General features: G+C 38.7%; 1 protein-coding gene across 5 annotated transcripts in view; it reads left to right on the top strand.

The window, feature by feature from the left end:
- Window positions 1-20,320, top strand: part of LOC128874545 (ankyrin repeat and BTB/POZ domain-containing protein 3) — a 33,551-nt gene that overhangs the window by 8,185 nt on the left and 5,046 nt on the right. For 3 of the 5 annotated variants that reach the window (XM_054119365.1, XM_054119366.1, XM_054119367.1), the window contains exons 1-3: window positions 16,273-16,671; window positions 18,407-18,696; window positions 20,090-20,294. In XM_054119365.1, the coding sequence (XP_053975340.1) occupies window positions 16,288-16,671; window positions 18,407-18,696; window positions 20,090-20,294 (879 nt within the window). In that variant the 5' untranslated portion in view covers window positions 16,273-16,287. Of the gene's footprint in view, window positions 1-128; window positions 355-16,272; window positions 16,672-18,406; window positions 18,697-20,089; window positions 20,295-20,320 lie in introns of those variants that run through there. The other 2 variants (XM_054119368.1, XM_054119369.1) reach the window with 1 other exon arrangement.

Raw genomic sequence — 20,320 nt, forward strand, 5'->3', positions numbered from 1 at the left:
AGGTTAAAACAGAGCTGTCTTCGCTACTTTAGCAAAACAAATTCTCTTAAAATTCCCTTGCCGAGGAACTTGATACTGCAATGGATTAATCGCAATGTTCGCAACTCTAATATGGTTCGATTTGGCAGGTCTTCCAGCGCAAGGAGGCAGAATGAACGTGGAACGGGCCACGATGGATGGTTGCGGTCAGCAGCCGCTCTTTCTGACCGGGACTTCCGGTTCTAGAGGCATCTCCAGTCCCCAAGAGCAGACCGTTCAAACGGGGACGCCCCAGGAACCCTACGGGGGACCGTTGAGCCTCAGTATCTGCATATCCGATTCCGGGCACGAGATACTGCGACCCAAGCCACGTCGGTGAGTGTTTTGTATTTTTCCTCGTCTCGGTCACCCCCTCCTCCTCCTTCTTTGTAATCGATATCGATCTTAACGAAGATCTGATTAATGGTCGCGTTCGCAATGATCCGCTAGCCCCAGCGACGCAACGAAACTAGATATCGCCAATGGAGTACTCGTAAAGAGGAGAGACTCCAAGGTTTTTTCAGATCCTGACTAATTCGCAAGGAAGTTTTATTAAAAGATCATTTTAATAAAACTTGATGCACAGGTACAACATTGAGGAATATGTAATAATTAGACTGCGGATGTTTATGCATTTACGTGAAGGAAAAATATAGAAATATATTGGGTTTATGGGAAAAATGAAATAGATAGATAAATGCTTTTCTACTTTGTCTAACTTTTGGCATTTTTAGAGAATTAAGAGACACTTGAATATATTCACTTCTTCACAGAGATCACATTAACTGCGATAATTGAACTGAAGTATTCGAATTCGTAATACAAACTGTCACACCTAACGGTCGATTAGAAACACAAGGTTACAGAAATATATTTTCATATGGCCTGTATTTGTGTAAACACTATACAATTATGATACGAAAGTATGGTGATAGACGAAACTAATTTGTCGAGATAGATATTTCACATGAGCACGATAAATAACATATGCAATATATTATAAAACATAATGTTTTTAAACATAAATATGCAAAATATGCCAAATAAAAAATGTATTTTTTATAGCATTCTAATTTCAAAACAAATTTCTGTCTAGGTCCCATTCTTTTAACTATTTCCTATAAGAATATGCATTTCCATAAACTTCCGCAGTCTACTAATTAGTAATCTTTATTATACTGCGGAAGAAGTGATAGATTAACCGCGTAAGAATACGGGAGCTAGATCGACAGGTGTATCGAGGTGTCGTACAGCGCCACACTCGGTGATCTACGTTTTACGATTAATATATCTATACATATATCACATACGTATACGGATCTCAACAAAATGCAAAAGATGCAAAAATCTATAAAACATCGACAATAATCTGCATGTTATCATAAAATATACTATTATTTCAGTTCCAATTCGTTTCACCTATCTCTGAAAATATGAATTTGCATAAACATCCGCAGTCTAGTAATAATATTTAAGGGACGAAAACTACCCTCGAATGAGATACCTATCGAATTAAATATTAGGTTGTTCAAAAAGTTTCTTTCGTTATTTGCACTCAATTATTTTGTGTGGCAGTGTTTATATAAATAGACAATCTAATTTCTTAGATGTTGATGTTGTAGCAGTAATGAAGCAAAATGAATCGTACACACAATTCAATAATGTAACATTAGACATAAAATATTGTGTATGTATTACTTATTAATAAAACGAAAGAAACTTTCGGGACAACCTGATATTTCAGAGATCGGCTAGAATGTTGTATATAATGAAAGCGACACACCCTGTACATTAATTGGCGCACGAGTCCGTTGCGTGTACACACCAGGGTGAACGAACCTCGAAATTTGTGGAGCTATTACACAAACCCTTAAATTTCAGTACCTATTTGTATGCCGAACAGATTTTTTTTCCGCTGCACGGCTGATGGGACGGGAGCGGGGAGGGGAGGGTGTGTCTTACGGATATATGCTCGTTCGACATCGTTAATCGAATCGGCGGTAATTACGTACATCGTAAATTTTAATGATCCTTAATCGGAGCGACCGTAGACTGGCCCTTCTCTTAACGGTCGTGTTTTGAGGTCCCGCTAAACACCTGAAGTAAGGAAGAAGAAAAGGGGAGGGAGGACTTTGGAATACTTCCAGAACAAAGGACCGCGTTCGAATAATCATATTTAAATAGTAGGTACTGGTCGAAAAGCGATACGTGTCACCAATAGTTTAAGGGGGTATTATCGTCTAGAAGTTTGTTTTTTCACTAATTTTTACGAATTAATTTTGCGAAAACTATCAAAACCTACGGTACCAGGGTTTTTTATGCATAATAAAACACGTTTCAACTAACAACACGAATTTGTACGAAATACTTGATTGAAATCTATACAAGTTATGCGCTGTTATGCAGGTTGTGGCGTGAGACGCATCGTTCAATCGGGCGCACAGGCTGTGGCGGTTCTAGTCGTTTGAGACGGAAAAACAAATTTTTTTGTTCAATCTATATGAATGTAGTTATCGTCTGAACTAGAATTAAGTAAGCACTAAATTTTCTATCGGAATCGCAGCTGTTTGAAAATTAAGGTTTAATTTTCCCGGAAAATTGTCAACTAAAGTATGAGAGCAGGGTTAAAATATTCAAGCTATCGGTATAATTCTAGTTCAGACCATAGGCGACGGTGCCCTCGAAATGCGTGTAAAACCTGAAGTCAGTCGGTCCAATAGTTTTTGAGAAAAACGTGCGCCCGACTTGAAAAATGTCGTTTCGAGACAAACGCGTTTAAAGTTTGCTATACATTTAGCACTAATACAGGTGAACAGCCTTTAAGCCTCTGTAACTATGAGAGCTTTACGAATTTCAAATTAATATTTTAGAGGCACTTTCTCAAAATCCCAAATGATAAGAAAATGCAAAAAAAAAATCGAATTTTTGAAGTTTCTAGACAATAATACTCCCTTAATAAACTAGCCGGAGAGTCGTAGCTTTGCACGAGACAAATCGACAGATATCGGATGCATCGATGAATCACGGGCCTTGCACGCGAGCAGCCAAGATAGATGCGCAAGGAAGATGCGCGCGGGACATAAACATTTCGCGCTGTCGAGGCGAGGTTATCAAGGGTTATCGAAGAGAAAGCCTGTTCGCGTAACTCGTTGGCTGACCGATTTACGGTGACGCGATTCTCGGGGTCCCGTTCCACTGAAATGCACCACCTTGTATATGTGCATGCGTGTTTATCCAACAAAGTTACGTCGTATTACGTAAAACAATTAGACCCTCGAGCGGGCGTTAACTGTACCGCGATCGTAGAATGCAACATCGATTCTTAGGCTTAAACTGCATTGTACACACTCGACCCTTTGGTTAAATTACACTTGGAATTTATAAAGTGAAATCTTTACTTATAATTTATGATATTAATGCGAATTATGAGCTACATATTTATATGACAGAGCTGATCTTTCTTTGAAAACACCGTTTCGCGGATTTCACATGCTTCGATCTCGCGCATTCCGTTCTCCATAAAAGAAATCAGCGTTCAAAGCACGATAGTTTCCCTCGTCCGTATGAAAATTCATTAGAACCTCACAGACGTCAAGTCTCACGCAATACTTTCCCAGTTTTATTGGATTGAACAGAGAACAAGGACGAGCGTGCGCGAACATCGACTCTCACTCATGTATTTCCTTTCATTCGTCGTCTAATTCAGTGTTTCTCATACTTCGACGTGCTTCGATACAATATCCAGTGGGTGTAGAATGATTCGTACATCCATCAATTTCCCAAAAAACTTTTCTGTGAAATTCTAGTTTATTGACTCTTTTTTTTTATAATCAATCATATTCTACATATTCTCGGAAATCCTTAGAATATAGTTCAAACAACAATTACTAGTTTATATAATTTGCGAAGTTAACAAGAAAATACGAAAAATCGTTAGAAATATAAAAGCAATAAGTATTCGCACGATTCTTACGACGAATAATTTACAGTAGAATTTGTAACATAAGCACATCAGTTTATTGCTTCGTGGGAATTAGAAAACATTAAATTTCCAGTAAAAAAGACTTGAAAAGTGCTCTAATAAAGAAATGAAAGAAAATCCCACCCTGAATAACATCGACATTTATGATAGTTAATTTAACGCCTAAAATAGTTGCAGTAATTATAAAATCAAAAGGAAATCCCACGAAGTATTATTTATAAATTAATGTAAATTTCGTTTTTTTTCACTTGTAAAAGAAAAACCCGCAAAAATGATGAAATGTGGAATTACTGCAAGTTTGAAAAAAAGAACGAGTTCTTTGGGTGAAAAAATCACTTTAACTTGATGAAAAAGTTGTTTAAAATTTTTTTTGTGTGAATTTTCTTAGTTCAGATAGAAGAAAAATGTATGAAAATGAAAATTTCTTTTGTTTTTTTTGTGTCAAACCAAAATTACGACCTGCATCTTTCTCGCCGATAGGAGGTTTCAATTCTGAGGTGCCCTACAAATGTGCGTCGCGGTCGACTCAATTTGAATATTTCTTGTTGAACAAATTTATACAGACTACTCAAATATGTATGAAAATAGGATAAAAAGTTTGTTAGAATTAATTATTTTTATCCATCCTAAAAAAATTCACGAAGAACAGCTTTTTTTAGACCTCCTAATTCAGGATACCCCCTTAAGACGAAGAAAATCTTCAACAAAGCAGTAGCATCCGCTTCGAAGTAACATCTTCCACGATCTCGTGGAACATCGACTTGAGAAACGCTGGCCTAATCGGAAGCCGCTCGATCGCGATGCTTTTCCCCCGGTGAAAAGAACGTTCTTTCTTCCGGTGGACGGAAGATGAAATAGAAATTGTCCACGGGGCGAAGAATTTCGCGCGAATCGTGCGAAAGGAGAGCTGGCTGGCGCACGCGTTTAATTAGTTATCCGAAAGTCGGAAACAAGAGGGAACGTTAACTGGGAATCAGGATGATCGCGATAACAAAACGCGCGTGAGAGGATGCGCAACGATGCTTGGGCAGATCTAGCCGAGATATTTGTGTTAACGGCCTTCCCTCCTTTCTTTCCCCATTTTCTTTCGCTGCGACGCCGACGATCTTAACGAGCTTTTACTTGCTCCGTTAACGTCGCTAGGTCAGGGACGCGATGTGTCTACGGCAGAGGTTTCCAAACATTTTGGGAGACGTTCGCTTTGTTGGATCATGGGATTGGTTAACGAGAAAGAACATGTAGTCTGTAAATCTTTATACGGTGGGTGTAGAAAGTATTCGTACACCGATCAATTTCCAAAAAAAACTGTGTAAAATTGTAATTTATTAACTTATTTTTTTATAAATAATGACATTCTACATGTTCTAGGAAATCTCTAGAATAGATAGATTACAAAAAAAAAAAAATAGCTATTTATGTAAGTTGCGAAATTACCAAGAAAAGAAAACAATTAATCGATAGAAATGTTGAAGCAATAAGTATTCACAATTCGCACGGAGCAATAAACTAACGTGTTTTCGTTAAAAACTCTGCTGTAAATGGTTCGTCATAAGAATCGTACGAATACTTATTGCTTCTATAATTTTACCCACTTTTCGCATTTTTTTGTTAATTTCACAAATTATATTAACTAGTAAATGTTGTTTGGTCTATATCTATCTTAGAGATTTCCGAGAATATATAAAATATCATCGATTATAAAAAAAGGAAGTTAAGAAACTACAATTTCACACAAAAGTGTTTTGGGAAATTGATCGGTGTACGAATACATTCTACACCCACTGTATATTTTAAAGTTTATTTCTTGGACGCGGAATTACGTCTGTTCGTATCAGGAGTCGAATTAAAAGTAAAAGCTTTTTCCAAAGCGCATTTTCACACTGCCCTCTTGAACAGAAATACTGCCAGAGGCCCAACTACGAAGCCAACAGAAATGAAACTTTCCCTCATGAGAGACACAGTCTTCCTCGACTCTAGATTTATTTTTGTTTCGTTTATTTAATAATAAATCAACACGCTTCTAAAGTAAACAAAACTGCGCCTGAAATAAGGAAGGAAACTTGCGTGCAACCTCAATTCTTGACGAGAAAATATTTACCAGAAGATAGAGTGATTAATGTGATATTCAGAACCGGTGTGTTTGTGATTCATTTATAACTCATGCTATTCTTGTCAAATCTGGATGAAGTTAATTTTTAGTTACTCTCTGTGATCCAATGGAAAGCACAGATTAATTAATTCGTAGAAATGTTAGGTAGAAATCAGAGGTTACAAGGCTTAAACCAAGAGATTCTCTGTCAAATAACACCTGTGTCAATTTCTCCCTCTATGTAAATGTGTAACGCTTTAACACGTCGACTGCCAGACTGATATTCTTGAAAATTTCTATTGTGATTAAGTTTTGTTTCTAGACTATTGGAAGCTACATAACCAAGCATTTATTGTGTTATTTACTTTTATAACTTCATTGAAGTTTAAGAATTTAATTCAAATTTATTTTCTTTGTTACTGAACATTCAAAAATAATTTTGTTTGTTCTTCAGTGACAAGCACTGTCCCCCATATATGGGTGACATGGCGATCAACGTGTTAAATAATATTATGAAAATGACTAGAGGTGCTATTAACCAAAGGAGGGACCACCCTGTCCTCTAAGCTGGCGCTAAACTAAGAAATGAACCGTGGAGATACATAAAAAGAAGGCACAGGTTTCCTTTCTTTCTCAATCTTTTTCCTTTCTTCCGTAATCGATAAGATCTCGGTTCTTTCTCAGTTCGGTAGGTCAGGAGCGTACCTCCCTCGCTCTAGTTGATCCCCTTGGCTGATTTCACTTTCTCAAATTTCGCTTTTGAAAGCAATTGAAAGTCGATCCTTGTGAACGCGAAAATGAAATCTAACGAGCAACGAGCGTGAAATATTAAGTTTGTTCATGGATTAAGCACAACAAGAGTAACAACAGTTAACAAACCATCCAGATGTAATTCTAACAAAAGGGTGTAATTATAACAAAAGGAGGAAGATCTACGAAATGTAAGTACTTTTACTTGACAAAATTTGAGAATACACTTTAAATATGTATTAATATAGAGACGTAGTTTGGGATGGATACACTTTATACTTTTCTTTAAAAAAGTTCTAGGAGAGCAACCACGAAGAAGACGCTAAGTTTCTAGCAACTCCTCTTTAGAAATCGCCCTAGATCAGTTTTTCATATTTCTCTTCGTTATTTTGTAGAAACTTCCTTGCGTTTCGGGACGGCACATCCCGATGCAGTGAAATCGAACTAGTTTTCGTTCACCTACTACATATGATACATAATAAGATGTTACAAGTAAATATGTTGCGAATTATGTAGTGTCCGGTCTCATTTCAATCAGAAAAATGTCAGGAATTTGATGGTATACGTTTTACAACAAAACAGTTAATAATAAGAAAGTTTCATCGTTGCATTACATTATTCCATCGACATGCCTTGGCGTTTTTGACAGGCGTCGGCAGACATCAAAGAATACACGATATCTACGTTAGTTGCACACGATCAGTCCCGAGCTTGTGCATTTAACGAAACATTACTGTAACTTTACTAACTGTAACATTACTCGAACGTGGCATCTACCTGCTTGATAAACGAACGAAGTTTACAAGGATTGCCATCAAATGGTTCTGGCAGTAATTTGATTTGTACTTGTGTCGTATTTGCTTCGCTTAGAGACATTTTGGAATTGAAATGATAGGAGGTACCTTGCCGAATGATTGATTATTTGAGTTTGAGTACTTACGATTCGGCTTATTTTTGTCTTCTTTTGAGCGATGACTCACGCTGGTACTGGGATTTTTGCGGATTCCTCTGATCATAAGGTACCCAAGTCGATGGGTTGAGTGAATCAACTTGAGTCGATGAATATTTCCGACGAAGTTTTTGTTTTTCTTCGCTCGCAACTCGTTGAAGTTGACACTACGTTCAGTGGAACGTTGATTCCATAAACAGCCGAGTTTTGAGGAACATCTTTAATATCTCTTCAAAATGAGGTCTGATAAAGAAAATAAATGTCTTGTTAAGAAAAGAAAATCGAATAGCCTCAATAACGTCTGATAAATGAAAAATAAACAGCACATTTCTGTTAAAATTTTCAGTTAATACCAACACATTGTTTGCTCCTACTGTATATTTTCCTTCTTGAAAGAAAGCTCTGGTTTCTAACGTTAGGCGAGTGTGACGCAATCGTGACCATTGTTACCATTGCAAGATATGAGCCATTATCGTGGAGGACACGGTTCGGTAATTAATTTAATATCTTGGTTGTAAATGCTGTTGCCCTTGACACCGGAGTTTCGCCAGATGAGCACGGACAATGCCCGCCTTGAACTCCTCCTCGCAAAACCTTTCTCGTATGGGGCGCGTTATATTATAGATTAAAGACTTCCGTCGATGACTTTTCGTTCCCAGAAGGGATCCACGAAGGAAGCGAATAAACGTCTGTCTGTCCGTTAAGATTTCAGGGAAACGGTTGTTCGCCCCAGTTCTGATACGTTTAATCTGATTATTCTGATCATTTAATATAATTAGCCTTCGCTTGAATTACGATAATTTCGACAACGGAGAGAAGTGTGTTTCTCGCAAGGGGGTGGAAATAAAAATTTCTGAATTATGAAAGGTTAAATAGTTACTGCTTAGACACCTCGTACTTTAGATTGATTGCAATTGGTCATGGATTAAATTGAATTAGGTTTAAGAGAAGTGTGTTTCTCGAAAGGGAGTGGAAATACAAATTTCTGAATTATGAAAGGTTAAATAGTTACTGCTTAGACACCTCGTACTTTAGATTGATTGCAATTGGCCATGGATTAAATTGAGTTAGGTTTAAGAGAAGTGTGTTTCTCGAAAGTAACTTTACGGGAGTGGAAATACAAATTTCTGAATTATGAAATGTTAAATAGTTACTGCTTAGACACCTCGTACTTTAGATTGATTGCAATTGGCCACAGATTAAATTGAGTTAGGTTTAAGTTGAGTTTACTTAAACAGAATGGACGAAAAATATGAATAATATTTTTTTTTTTTTTTTTAAGGAACAAGTTTAATACCACATTTTACCATTAAAATAATACCTCAGATTACACGTTTGTGTTAAATCTAGGCGTCCAGAGCAAAACGCCCTAAACTTAGCTTGCAGAGAATAGAAGAATTACATGTACAATGTAAACGAGAACAGAGAATTCAAAATGCATTAACGTGCGTTAATCATAACGTTGAGCGCGCATATGTCTACCCGTAGAATAGCGCAGAGAATGCAGCCAATGCAGCTGGCAAAGAGAGAAAGAAAAGAACGGCGGGTACCGGTTTGTTTAGGGCAGTAAAATGACCTACAACTTTCACGCGAATTTATCATTCGGGCCTGTTTCAACGAAAAGCGCGCAATTCGTGATCAATTAGCAAGCTAGTGGTATCATTTGTATCGCTGATATATTTTAACAGGAGGAACAGCCGTTTTTTTTTCTTAATAGCAGCCATAGAACGGTTTCTGGCCTAGTTAATTGTTCGCCTTCCGCATTGTGCACCCTGCACCTTCGACGTTAATTACGGTTAGAAAACTCCTGAGAATCTTCCTCGCCTTTGTGAAGGTGCACCGGAAAACGGTGACACCGGTTGCTTTCTTTCCCTCTTCTCTCCCTTTGCACACGCTCTTTCCTTCTTTCGTTGTGCACGATGGATCGTTAAGAAGTGTTTGTTTCTTTATCCACGAACGTGGCAGATTTACTGCGATAGCACGAGAATAACCGCACCTTTTTTTATCAAAAAATATTATTATCTTTTATTAAATACATCGTGCACTGTTGAGACGCTCAGACACACTTTCATTTATATCTCAGCTAGAATTACTACAAGTTATTAATTTTATGAAAATATATTAAAAATTGCCAGAGTTATGATTTGTTTTAGTAAAAAATTTTTGTGTTACGCATTGCCTTCTTGCTGATTTTTTTTCGTCGTTTTGAAAATTTGATAAAAATTCTTTGCCATGAGATTCTCATTTTGAAAGGTTCAAACTAATATCCTGAATTTTGACGAGTCGTTCGGAACGATACTGGCAACGTGGGAATCGTTTAAACATAGCTGAAGTCATTGGGACCTCCTGTGACCGGCGCGTTATTTCCAGAACGTGTGACATCGGAGGGTTAAAAATCTGAAGTTCCATAAATATCCGGTCCAATTATAGCAAATCTAATCTCTACAAAAATTATACAACAGCGCATCGAATCATAGGTATACTTCCTAACACGATTTACGAATGTCCAAAGGTTAGTCGATTTCCTGACTTATTCAACATTTCACTTCGCGATACGCAGTATCTGTTAGAGACACTCCGTATACTGATACGCGTTTCGGTACGCGCGTTTCCCAATCCCCCATTAGCGGTTCACGCCCTTAGATCGAGATAAAAGAGTCGACCGCACGGCAGAGCGGTTTGCATAGAAAGGGAAGACTGTTGAAAGGATCAGGAACGATGTCCGGTAGCGATGGAAACGAGACGCGTCTCGATACCATCGGTGCATTTGCCTTACTGCTGCCAATTAGAATTCCATCCATCTAGGGTTCTATCAGGTTGAGTTTCAGGTTACCTATCCATATACATTCAATGCAGAGATGAATTCGTCGAGAACTTAGAAGGTCGGTAGTTTTAGTCTAACAGAATGGGCCAGCAAATGTGTCTGTTGAAAGTAGAGTTACAGATAATTAAATGCGAAGACAGCGGATTCGTTCTTATACAGTCGAGTACCCGTTATAAATATTGATTTAATTATTTGCCGCAAAGTATTAATAAGTATTATTAAGTATTAAGTATTAATATATACTGTAATTTTCCCGTATTATATTGTGTTCTTTTGTTTATTGTTAATTAACAATAACAGTAATAATAAATTTTATCTTCATGCATACTCTTATAGATTACTTGCAATTTGCTTGCAACGTCTTTTCGATAAGTTACAGTTTATTTAACGAATCATAATTGCATTCCTATATGTACTTAGTTTATAAGTTTGACAGGCTTTTAGCGCAGGCTTATACGGAAGCTACTGAACGCCGTTTAGACAAGTTGTGATACTCATCAGGTTGAAACTTGTACGTGTATAGATTCATTATAATGCATATCGGGTTGTCAAATAAATGTCAAATTTCTACTCATTAGAAATATCAATTTCAAGATTAAAATTTCTACTCAAACTATAGTTTCAAACATGCTATGCGTTTGTCTATTTTTATTTTTGTACACGGAGTAAAATAAGGATAGGTTAAGGTAGAATAAGATTAGAAAAAGGATAGTTTATAAAGAATAGTTTAAGATTTGAACCGTAAAGAGGATGTAACGGTCCTGCAAACCTCGAGAAGAAGCAGAAATAAGATACAAAGACAATACAAATACTATAGTTTCAAACGATTGAATGTAACTGATCTAATTTCATCACCTAACACCGGTATAGAAATACTCGTACATATCCAAATGTCGCCTCCGAGCCACGTTTCCTGGAGCATCGAAACACAGAGAGCCCTTCGAATTGCGCAAAATTTGTTGTATTGACTCGTTACTTTATTATTATTTAACAAGTACAACCTCGAGCGAAATTGAACGAAGTTATATATAATAGAACGAAGACTATAGATCCTCGTGTTGAGACGGTTCGGACAATTCTCTTGTTCAAAGGGAAAAGTAGTGGGCTTTATAGGTTCGGAAAAGATGGAAAATGGAAGGATAGGAAGTCCGAGGTCCGGGATGACTAGTGAGGATGAAATCATTAATTATCGAAGGAAGAAATTTGAAATGTTTGCTGCCGGAGTTTGACGCAGGATGAGAAGAAGACAGAATTATCTTAACATTTTATTTACCGGCAGCCTATTTTTAGGCTTTTTAATTGCAGCCGTTAGCTATTCGAATTTATTTACCGTGTTTGATGGTTGTCTACTTATAATGTTCAGTGCTTGGAAACAGACTTTGCTTTCAATGTATGGAGTATGGAGAAATTATTGTCAGCCTAGATTGGCATATGTTACTGTAGAAAATTCTGTTTTGAATTAAAGACTGTTTTTAAATAGCCCGGTAGATAAAGTGATAACTAAAGGAAATACAAAGATTATGTTGGCATACACGGTCTGTCTGAAAAGAAACCGAACTTTTGCTATAAAAAGAAAAAAATACAAGTAAAGTTTTTACACGCACGTTTATTTACTCAAAATAATCTATCTCTGCGTCAATACAGCGTGTAGACCGCGCAATTAACATTTCGAAGGACCTTTGCAGCTCCTGTTTTGGTAGCCCGTTTAGTACGGCGGTTAGAGCGGCCTGAATCTCCGAAATGTTGCTACAATGTGTTCCTTTCATTGGAATTGGCATTGTTACCTTGGATCATTCCCCCTACTCGCCTGATCTGTCTCCCTGCAATTATTTTCTTTTTCCAAAATTGAAAATTCCAATGAAAGGGACACATTATAGCGACATTTCGAAGATTCAGGCCGCTGTAACCGCCGTACTAAACGGACTACTAAAACAGGACCTGCAAAGATCCTTCGAAATGTTAATTACGCGGTCTACACGCTGCATTGACGCAGAGGAAGATTATTTTGAGTAAATAAACGTGTGTGTAAAAACTTGACTTGTACTTTTTTCTTTCGATAGCAAAAGTTCGGTTTCTTTTTAGACAGACCGTGTACAACAAATCGTGAAATGTCCATTTGGCTTGGTCCCATCGCTACCGTCCAGGAATCGTCACGCAGCCGCGGTTAGGGGCGACGTGATTCGAGCACACGGCCGTAGGAAGTAGGATGGTCGCCGGAAGTCCTCCGCCGAATAGCGTTCGCGCGGTGGGGTTCGCCAAAGACACACATTCGTTTGCACTCTCCCGTTTCCTGGCGGCCCACGGTGAAAAGAACCATAACAGTTTACGGAGCGGCAGCCACCACTTAACCGCCGGAATGAGGGACGGGAGACCTAGCAACGTGCGATACGCATTCGTGGATTAAAGTGGAGCGATGCATGGTCTATCCTGACGTCTTCGGCGAGCTTTGCCGCGCTCGTGGTTCTCGTGGTCTTCGTTCCTCACCATGAGCTCCTCGGTTACATCGTTTCGCTCTGATAGTGACGCGAGTGAACCAACGACCATACGTGAATATTGCTCGTTTTTCGGCGCGGTGACGTGTTGCGCGCGTGTTAGAAAAATCGTGGTTGAAGCGTAGGAAGTTTTAACGACTAAATTTGGAAATTAGCGAGTCACAGAGTGAAGAGAGGACTGAGTAATCAGGTTACTGATTTCTTTGATTGGTTTAGCGTTGTGCTACAGTGCCAGTGAGGTGGAGAATCGTTAAATTTAATCATAGGACGTTTGTAGGTATGAATTTGATCTTAGGCAGCCAAATTTGTAGGGAGATCGTTGGAAATTGTTCGATTTCACCGATGCGAGGAAATACTGGTGAAATTGCGATCGTAAATCAAATTGAAGAGCAAATCTGCTAGTAAAACTGTTCTCTTTGTAAATTAACAAGTTATTTCGCCTTCGATGCATTAAACTAATCCTGTAAAAGTCCATGAAATAGTATACATTCGAAAATAAGTTTCCAGCCAAGATTTCATGCTTCGTATTAGAAAACCGTGGCACAGGTGGTTCAGTGCCCACAACTGGTCAAAATTGTATCAACTATTAATTGTTTGTCGTCAAAAACAAACCACGTATTAAATTAAACCTATAGCGATTTATTCGCGGAGTGTATTCTATTAAACAGTTTTCTCGGATTAGTCTTCGTTTGTTAAATGAGAATACCATTCCCCGCTTGAAGTTCTTGCTTTTACTCGTATTAAACGTTACGTACATTCCTGATTTTCGTCTAGATACGAAATTCGCGGGTCCCCACTGATCGCAAATTGCCTGTACGTCGGTGATACCACTTTTGGAATCAATTTTACGCGGACCGGAACGGTGAAAGTCGCGCAAACTTGCCTCCGCGACCGCGTAATTGCTCTGGCGTGTTCTATCTTTGGAATACGAGCGAATAAATCCGCGAATATTTTGTATGCCTCGCGAGCCACTAAGTTTCCATCGTGCTTGGCGAAATAGAAAGAAAGGGTTCTATACAAGAATGTGGTCCTACAGAAAATGGTTTAATATTCTGCGAGAGTGACGACAAGAAAATTAACGAAAAATGTTGCGGTTGTACCCAGCACACACGCACACGTAACTTGAATATACATTCTAATCGTTCATCCATAAAAGTTTGAAAGGAGACGTAATGTTAAATGGATTACATAGGCAACTAGTTTTAGCTTCGCGAAGTAATCTGGTTGGTCGGGTTCGACTGCCTTTATGTAATCTTTGAGTTTCTCTTTCCTATGGAAAAAAAAGTCATTAAAGCAATTAACTCTACTGTTAACCTCTTGAGGGACGAATTTTAAATAGATTTAATTTACTCTAATCGAACACGTGCAAATCGAAGCAATTTTTATCATATAAGCATACTGTCACGTTTTGATATGGTACATGTTTTAATTCTAAAAGGTGTTGTGGTCGTAAGTAATGGTAATTTTGTTCTGCTCTACTGTTAACCTCTTGAGGGACGAATTTTAAATGGATTTGATTTACTTTAATTGAACACGTGCAAACCAAAGCAATTTTTATCATATAAGCATACTGTCACGTTTTGATATGGTACATGTTTTAATTCTAAAAGGTGTTGTGATCGCAAGTAATGGTAATTTTGGTATAAAGGAAAAAGTACAAGTTAACATAAGGAATTGTGTTAATGTTCCTCGAGAGGTTAACGCTGTTACTGAAATTCCAGGCAACCTCTGCGAGTAACGTAACGTGACTGCCATAGAACCGCATTCCCTAGTTCCGATCGCTGAAAAATTGATCAGGATACAGTTCAAATTACCGTTTCTTTGTTCCGACATTCCTCATCGCTAGCGCGGCACTGCTGTAATAAAGACATGAACGTGGAATTAAAAGGTTATCGAACAGTAAATTACTATTGGCTGTCAAGTCTGAGACCACTCCGAGAACACACATTGATGTGAAACCATACTTGAGGGCTAAATTCTCGTATAGGAATTCTCGCGAAATTGGTGGGAATTAATAATAACAACTGGTAAAATGAATCGATACCGTAGTATACTTGAAGCTTTTTACATGTCTGCCTCTGATTGTTTTAAGGGGGGAAGCCACTGTAAAATCATTGAAACTACACCATAATTTAAAATTTGTTATACGTGTAAATAATTGATTTACCATTACAACTAAAAAATGGGCTTAAACTACGCTTCTTAACAATCATTTTAAAAAATATGGGCGTTTCCCGCTAATCTGGAAGATTAAAAATGAACCGATTGTCTGAAAGAGAAAAAAAAATCCCGAGTACTTCTTTTTACATGTGCTCAACTGGCAAACCTCGCATACTTTCAAAATATTTAGTTTTAGGTTCCAATAAACAATTTGTAAAACCTGTTATGAAATTTCATTACAAATCTTAAAGTTTCAGCCGAAACTTTAGGGGGTCGTTTCACCTCCTAAATACGAAAACGGTCCAATATAAAAAAAAATACGTATATCTTATTTTTTGGTCCTTCAAAACATATCCAAAAATCGAAACACTCAGAGGCGGACAACTAAAAAGCTTTCCTTGTTAGTATATATTGTACAAAACAATAATAAGAAGTTAAATAAAAACACGATGGCCCAGTGGGAAAAACGTCTTATTTTTTACTGGAGTCTTTCTAAGAGTATTTGGAAGATGTTCAATGGAAACAGATACATTCACAAAAAATACGATTTCCTCTAGGCATAGTTTGTGTTCAAATTGACCTATCGTTAAATCAACCGATTTGAAATTGACGTAGCGACGTCAGGAGTGATCTGCAACTTGGAAAATAAAAATATATTTATAAATTCGTGAATCAAGTGTTCCAAGACAGTGCTGTGAATTGCAACAGTATAAATCGATCAAAGTGCATTTCAACATCGTCCACTTCAAACTTTGAAGTTCAAAGGATCGTCTTAAAAATGTCCTCCTCTTTGTGCCGAAGAATCTTGAAATAAACAGTCGCAACGAATATTTCTCACTTCGAGTCGCCGAAGAATGAACCAAAGCGATCAAACACCCCCCTCTGGATATACGCAACGTCGTAATCTCATTCCTGGAAAAGCTCTGACTTCATTTCCTGTCGCCATTGGCCAACCGTATCTCCTCTGACTCGTCGATTTCCTCCAACTCGAGCAACAGTTAAAAATGCAATATTTGGAGTGATATGACGTCGATCCAGCGTGTATCATGCGTCGACAAGGACTGCGTGTGCGTTCTGTGCCGTGAGCTGAAAGATACCAGGATGACCGCGAACCTGAAGAGCTCCAGAGCTCCTCACGAAGGAGTTAACTTCATTCTGCGCCGAGGTTTGCCCTTAACGACGAGGATCCCGTCCAAGGAGTGGCTGGAGACGGAGGAGCCAAAGTTCAAAGGATACGGAGACGCCATGAAGGACAAGAACCACGGAACGGAAACAGAGAGGACGATGACGCCAGCTGTCACGGGGAAACCCGACAGAGACGTTGCTCACAAGACTGTTATTTACTTCGGGGACAGCAGCCAGAGGCAGAGGGAAGCCAAATCGAAGGAGACTCACACGGGACGATTGGTAAGTGAGCGGATTTTCGGGAAACTTTGGAGAATTTGTCGAACCGACCTGAGAACTTTGCTGTAGGGTGTTTGTTTGGAAAACATTTGCTATTTGTTCTGAAGTTACGACTTGGGTGATATTAACCCTTTGCACTCGAGGCCCTTTTTTTCTGGTATCTGTCAGCAACTCGAGATGCTTTCTTAGCATTCTATTGCCACGAATGCTGAGCTATCGAGATTTGAGAGTCAGGTCACCTTTTCTGCACCGACAATCATTTTATTGACATTTCGAGTTTTAAAGAAATTAAACCTAAAGAAACATTATTGCTGATAGATTTGCTGCGTGAAACCTAATGGTGACTGAGAGTCACCTCTCGAGTGCAAAGGGTTAACTGACGGGGGTATTATGAACTATTACCACTTGGACAATTTAATATATTATTCAGAAATGCTTGAATTACTTAAAATATTTTAACCGTTTGCACTCGAGGCCCTTTTTTTCTGGTATCTACCAGCAACTCGAGATGCTTTCTTAGCATTCTATTGCCACGAATGCTAAGATTATATCGACTTCTCGAATGAGATCTCTAATTCGAGATTTGAGAATCAGGTCACCTTTGTCTCAACGACGATCATTTTATTGGCACTTCGAGTTCCAAAGAAGTTAAACCTAAAGAAAACCTAGTGGTGACTGAGAGTCAATGACAACGCTGCAACTTTGTCAATTCAAGGTCTTTTCCGAACAAAAAAATTGCGTCACATGCCCCAAGAAACGTTCTTTCAAATACCCTTGGACTCGTTATCAAACAGTTTTCCCTTTACCCCCGAAAAATTCTCAGATATACAGGGTAATCATATTATCTGAAGACATTGAAATATCTCTAGAATTATGCATCAGATTAGAACAAGTGGGTAATGAGAGTTGTTCGTTGCGAAGGGGGAAAATGCAAAAACTCTTAGGTAAAATTTATGTATTTCTTTCTGGAGAATCCAAATCTGCAATGAAAAATGGGGGTTCCCATTTAAGTCTTTTATCTTCCTCCACCCTCACCCCCAGAGAGTGGCGGTGGGGGTTCGAATTTGGTATTATTGGATGTCCACCTTTGCAACTTTCATTACCCACTTCTTCTAATCTGATGCATAATTCTCGAGATATTTCAATGTCTTCACATTAGGGGTGTGCGGGATCCCGGTCGGGTCGGGAATTCCTCCCGGGATCGGGATGGAATCCCGAGAATTTCAAAATCCCGAATACATCCGGGATTCCCATGAATTTCCGGGATCCCGAAACCATTCGGGATTCCCGAGAATTTCGAGATCCCGTAAATGTTCGGGATTCCCGGGAATTTCGAAATCCCGTACATTCGGATTGCTGAAATTTTCAAGAATAACACTTTCGGAAATCCCAGATATTATTCTATATCCCGTACATTGTCGGGAATCCCGAACATTTTCGAGATCCCCTACATTCTCGGGAATCCCGGATTTTTGCGGGATCTCGTGTATTCTCGGGAATCCCGAATCAACTCGGGATCCCGCATAAACTCGAGAATCCCGAATATTCTCGGGTATCCCGGACATTTTACGGGAATCCCGCACACCCTTACTTCACATAAAATGACCACCCTGTATACCTCTTTCCTACCTTCAAATGGTTAGAAGTCCAAGACACGCAGCAAAGTTCTTAGAGCCGAACGAACAAGAATTCGCATAGTTTCGTCGAAACGTGTCGCTTACGGATGGTCCCTCGTCAGACAGAGCCTGTGGCGAAAGAGGAGTGCAGGATGTCGGAGCCAGATCCTGTCGAGGACTCGAAATGTTCAGGGAAGTCGCCGACGGAGAGACAACGGTCGACGGTCAGTCTGGTGGAGAATGAGGGTGCCAAGGTCACGCACGAGATCGTGGTGAACGTCAGTCCTAACAGGGAGGACGTTCTGAGGATCGAGGAGGACGAGAGCCAGGTCGAGGATCATTGGTCCTTGCCGGGGGACAACACCGGGTTCAAGGCGGACTGGAGCTTCGTTCAGCAATGGCGCCTGAGGGGGTAAATCGCGCTAATGTTGTTGCGTTTCGCCGTCTCGATGAAAAATTAGTGTTACAGAGCTTAATCGGTGGCGCAGACATAAATTTAGCAACTGGAATTCCCAGCGAAAGATTAACGGAAAATTCGTCGCTGTTCTTTTCGATCCTTTGGCCGAATTAGCTAGTGTCATTAAACTCACGTAACGTTATAAGTCCAAGTACAGTTTAAATAAAACACATTCAGATTATAAAAAACCGATCAAAATAGAAGAAAATTTAGAAAAATTATTTGAAAAAATTCACAAGGGTCAAGTGATTATATAGATCTGCTGGTCCAACTACAGTTTAAATAAAACACATTCAGATTCTCTAAAATCGATAAAAATAGAAGAGAATTTAGAAAAATTATTTGAAACAGTCTAACGGAGGCAAGTGATTATATAGATCTGCTGGTCCAACTACAGTTTAAATAAAACACATTCAGATTCTCTAAAATCGATCAAAATAGAAGAAAATTTAGAAAAATTATTTGAAACAGTCTACAGGAGTCAAATGATTATATAGATCTGCTGGTCCAACTACAGTTTAAATAAATTAGATTCTCTAAAATCGTTAAAAATAGAAGAGAATTTAGAAAAATTATTTGAAACAGTCTACAGGGGGTCAAGTGGAACAAGTTTCAATCGATCCACGGTTTACTATAAAATATTTAAAAAGTCTTCCAACTTTTCTGGTATTAGGTTGGGACGAAACGAATTTTCTCGCTTCTAATAGTCAAGATTACACCGAGAAAGAGAGCATGGGTTGCTCTTAGTGAGAAATAAAATAATTGTATATACATAAGGCAACAATATGATTAGTAAATTACAGGTTTTCGAGGCACCTCCGCAATCCGCTCCCAGATCATCTTAACCGGGTTACCACATGTTATCCTGTACAGAATAACCTGATTACATAAATTACTATTGTACAGGGTGGTCCACGTAAATGAGATCACCCAAATACCCCCATTAGTTATGTACACGAATGAACTCACAAAACGTCAAGCAAAATAATAGAAAATACATTTTGCAAACCTAGATTGCGAACACGTGTTTGCAATTTCTCGAGTAGAGTAACTTATCGTTATCACTTCGGACAAGAAGCATCGCAACATTATTACGTAGCAAAGGAACGCTAACGAGTATTGTTTGTAAACAGTTGAATACATCAGTAGTGTGTTGGGTCAGTTCGTCGAACATCTTATCAGCGACACAATAACCCTCAGACCTTGGAGAGAAGGTCGATGTACATTTGCATAAATGTATTTCTTTATTTTTAAGTGCTAAATGATCTCAGCACTTCAACCACCAATGTTTGTCGTTTAAACTTTTGGTGTGCCCGTTTGTAATGTGGTATTTTCGTTTGCTTTGCAGACCTGGCGGTGGCAATGGACGTGATCTATATTGTCCTCCATACTCGAAGGACTTCGCAGAGAGTTCACCGAAAAACGGTGTTCACAATATGGTTCACATGGTGGCTGAGAGAGATACAGACAGCGTGGCTCCAACGCCCACGCCTCAACATCCTCATCACTCTCAGCATCATCATCTCAGTTTGCACGAAATACGCGCGCTTCAGGTATCCAGTTATTTTCCAATCTATAA

The sequence above is a fragment of the Hylaeus volcanicus genome, chromosome 4 (genome assembly GCF_026283585.1).
Source record: "Hylaeus volcanicus isolate JK05 chromosome 4, UHH_iyHylVolc1.0_haploid, whole genome shotgun sequence".
In the NCBI taxonomy this organism is placed as follows: Eukaryota; Metazoa; Arthropoda; class Insecta; order Hymenoptera; family Colletidae; genus Hylaeus; species Hylaeus volcanicus.